Source organism: Arachis ipaensis, chromosome B04 (assembly GCF_000816755.2).
Source record: "Arachis ipaensis cultivar K30076 chromosome B04, Araip1.1, whole genome shotgun sequence".
NCBI classification, from domain to species: Eukaryota; Viridiplantae; Streptophyta; class Magnoliopsida; order Fabales; family Fabaceae; genus Arachis; species Arachis ipaensis.
Genome location: NC_029788.2, coordinates 868,205 through 872,334, shown reverse-complemented (window position 1 = coordinate 872,334; position 4,130 = coordinate 868,205). Strand labels below are relative to the sequence as shown.

At 29.3% G+C, this 4,130-nt stretch overlaps 1 protein-coding gene across 1 annotated transcript in view; it reads left to right on the top strand.

The window, feature by feature from the left end:
• The window catches only part of LOC107638351 (strigolactone esterase D14-like), a 2,875-nt gene continuing 1,319 nt past the window's right edge, over nucleotides 2,575-4,130 (top strand). The window contains exon 1 of the mRNA XM_016341586.2: nucleotides 2,575-3,009. Coding sequence (XP_016197072.1) covers nucleotides 2,609-3,009 — 401 coding nt within the window. The 5' untranslated portion in view covers nucleotides 2,575-2,608. The remainder of the gene's footprint in view (nucleotides 3,010-4,130) is intronic.

The following is a 4,130-nucleotide window of genomic DNA, read 5'->3' as shown; positions in this document are numbered from 1 at the left end:
TTACGTATTGTTATGATATACTTATATATATAATTAACAACACCCGTATTACTATTAGACCATTACTTTATCCATCTCATAATTTCTCATAGAAATTGCCAAAAATCTCTTCCGCCACTTTTAACTTTGACACAAGATCAAAATTACAATATAGAATATTATTCAAGGCGAAAGCTAGTGCACTCCAGGTAAAGTAGAGAGTGCAGCACTCTTTAAAAGTTAATCTACTATTAAAGGTTATCAGGTAAATTAAATTTATTTATTATTGTTATTATTTTTTTGTGATGGGCTGAGTAAACAAATTGATACCGACAAAAAAACTAATTCCCACGTTTAACACAGGACCTTTACACCACAAAGGTACTCAGAAAAACTTGATCTAATTCTTCCATTACTTTGTTATTGTCGATGCAATGTCTTCAAACATCTTCACTGTTTTGTTTGCTGACGGTGCTTCCATTATCGTTCTGGCTAGCCACAGAACCCACTCCCTTCCACCTCTGCCATGAAGCCGAAAAATCGCTGCCATAGAAGAGGAAGAAGTCTTTTTGTCGCCGCTGCTGGCTGGCTAACTCAAAACACAAAATCGATTCTGTAGAAGAATCCCGATCTCCATAAAGGTGTCATAATTCTCAGATGACGGCGCAGTCAAAGCACAAAATACATAGCAGTTACAACAAGTCTATTATCTTTTATTTCAAATTATCCTCGACGTGTGCGTAATAGAATGAAAAATTAAAATACAATTCTATTTAAACAATTATTTGTATTACTTTTTATTAATTTATTCAAAAAATAATTAAACTTTAAAGCTAATTGATATAAAATATTACAGATATAAAATTAAGAGAAATTTTTATTTGTATAAAAATGAGCCTAATAAATAATTACTTTATTTAATATATCAGGTTACCTTTTTAAATTCAGACCATTCAAATAAGATATAATAAATGAAGAGTTCAGATTTAACGAATTAACAAGGTGTGCAACACTCCATACTTAGCAAGGAGCGTTTAAGGATGAGCCATTATTCAACAAACAAGTCAATATTTGTATTTATTTTATAAATTTGTTTAATGTTATATGTACAAAATATTCAAATACAATAATATTAAAAAAATAACGAAAAATTGCATATAATGAACTTTTTTATTATGATACAATTCTTTAATTTAAGAGTTAATTATAAAATAAAAACGTATCTATTATTTTTAGTTATCTAAAAAATTATAAACAAAAAATTTAGTTATCGATTTACGGTTTGATTGACCAATTCGAACTAATTTGAATAACCATGACTATTTGATGATGACAAAAACAATAAGATGGATCTTCACCTGCTCATGCTTTGAAGAAAATAAAGAATATTCCCTCTCAATGTAATTCGTATTTCGTAACATTGAAGAAAAAAAAAAAACCAAAATTGTTTCTTTGACTTATTCTTCATTCGTTCTACTATTACACTTGCTTATTTTTTTATTAAGAGAAAAAGAAAACATAGAGGGGGAAAATGTTTGCACTCTAGATTTGCATATACATAGACAAAAAAGTACCAAAACAATAATTATGACATTCTACGAGTACAAATTAAAAATGTAATCATATAATATTAGATTGGATTTTATATTTTATATTTCTTGAAGGATGCACAACAACAATCAAGCAAGAGTTTACCAAAAATAAAAAATAAAAACATCTCTAACTGTCATAAAATTATAATTTTTAAAATTTAAGTCGTTACGCAACCATGTGAATTGTGCTATATCTACGGAATAGCAGAGGTTGGAATAGAATCCCTGGTGAGACTTAACTCTGGCTTCTGTCTTGGGAGTGTTCTAGCCTTCTCTTTTTGCCGAGGCTTATTGGTTGTTCAATTCAATTAGATGCCAAATCCGAAAAGAGTGGTTGTGGAAGATGTTTTCTTGTTGTTACCCCCCTTTTTTTGAAGAAAGAGTTGAATTGGTTAGTTATCCAGTAAAGTAACAAGTAAAAAAAATAGCAGTAATAGATACTTTCTATTTGATGATAGAAAAAAAAGACTCTTTCGTGGTTGAGTAACAATTCAAGAACAAAAAAGTTAGATAATTATCAGAATTTATTATTTTTTATCATTAATTAATTATTAATGTTTAAAAATATAAGATAAAATCTGTTGTTAGTTTACTAAATTAAAATAATTAGACTAAAAAAATTGAATTAATAACAAAATAATAACAAAAAAGTAATAAATTTCGATAGTCTCGTAACATTTTTTATTCAAAAATATTTACATACCTGACGTCTTTTAGTTTAGAGGAATGTTAGCGGACAGTAATTTTTGTGTTTTGTAATCATTAATTGGCCATTAATAGTGTTTTTAATAGTGTAAAATTATATCTAATAGTGAGAGATCACTTACTTTTGTTTTGATGGTTAAATGCTGACCAGAAAACACAAAAGTTGCTGGCCCCTAAACTTTTCCTTTAATTTATAGTCACTGTATAGATATCAAAACCTTGCATGCACATGTAGCAAACAAAACCATAAATCCTCTAAGGAGTAGTTTGTTGTTGGCCATTTCTCCCTTAGCTAAATTCTTATTACTTACTCAGCCAATTTAAATTCAAACATGGTGACACCAGAAAAAAAGAACCTCTCAACAGCTTTAAATGCCAGGACCATACAGTCATCATCGTTAGGGACCGAAACCATAATTTTATGTCACGGATTTGGAACAGACCAATCGATTTGGGACAAAATCATTCCTCTTTTGTTAGCTGAAAATTACAGTATAGTTTTGTTTGATTGGCCGTTTTCTGGAGCTGTTGAAGATAAGAGCCTGTATGAGCACTCCAAATACACATCCTCCTTTGAATCTTATGCTGATGCTTTTATCACTGTTATGGATGAGATGGGTCTCAAAGATATCATTTTTGTTGGGCATTCCATGGCTGCTATGATCGGTTGCATTGCCTCCACTCAAAGACCTAACTTATTCAAGAAACTCGTTCTTCTTTGTGCTTCCCCAAGGTACTCTCCCTTCTTTCACTTTCAAATTCACCCTAACTCCATTTACATATATATGTTCTATATATAGAGAGAGTGAGAGTTGAGTTCCATGTGATTCTCATAAAATGAATGGATTATGTTCTTTCGCTTTAATGCTCATATGCTTGTATTCTCTCTTTTTGTGAGCATGATATAAAACTTGATGCACGTTTCAGTTAAGGTAAAGACTTAGCTGCGTGCTGTTAATTTTATGGAAAAGTATAGGCATATTATTTGACAACTTATTACTAACAATAATTAATTATTATATTTTAAATACATATATAAAGAGACACATCTAGAAAATATATCTATAAAGACACTTCTATTAAATATAGCCATAAAAAAGACATTTTTATTAGACACATACACGAAAACACTTCCATAAAACACAATTATAAATAAGAGTTGGCAGATATGCTGTTGGTAACGTAGCGGGACCGTAATTTTATATATGAGGAGTGATAGGGGTCATCAATTTTTGTATTTTGTAACCATCAATTGGCTATCAATAGTATTTTTAATGGTGTGAGATTACATCTAATGGTGGAAGATCACTCACTTTTCTTTTAATGGTTAAGTGCTAGCCACAAAACACAAAAGTTGTTGGCCCTAGACTTTCTCTATAGATATAACTGAGAACTTTAAATAATTTGATATGTTAACTAAATTGTTATTTAACGATTTTTTAATTTTTAACTTCATAAGATACCTATATATGAATTTTCACGTTAGATTAACAAGAGAAACCAACAAAGTTGACACCTACTACATACTCTACTAGGATTTTTTTAGTGTGACCAGAATGCAAATTGAAACTAAATTTGATCCTCGTAAAGGTGTTATAATTATTTGAGAAAGGATAATATTAATTCATAAGATACGTTCTCAACAATATAATCATTAATAGTACTGTTTGAATAATTCTATTGAAGTGTTTAAACTTTAAAGTTTAAACTTATTCGTGTACACATACATGCGGGACTGAGTAATGGTCCTTTTTTTTTTTCTCTTAATTTCCTTTTTTATTATTTCTATCTTTTAGATATCTACACTAAAAAAGTAATTCAATTAATTATCATTTCTCTAATAAAGTATTTGAA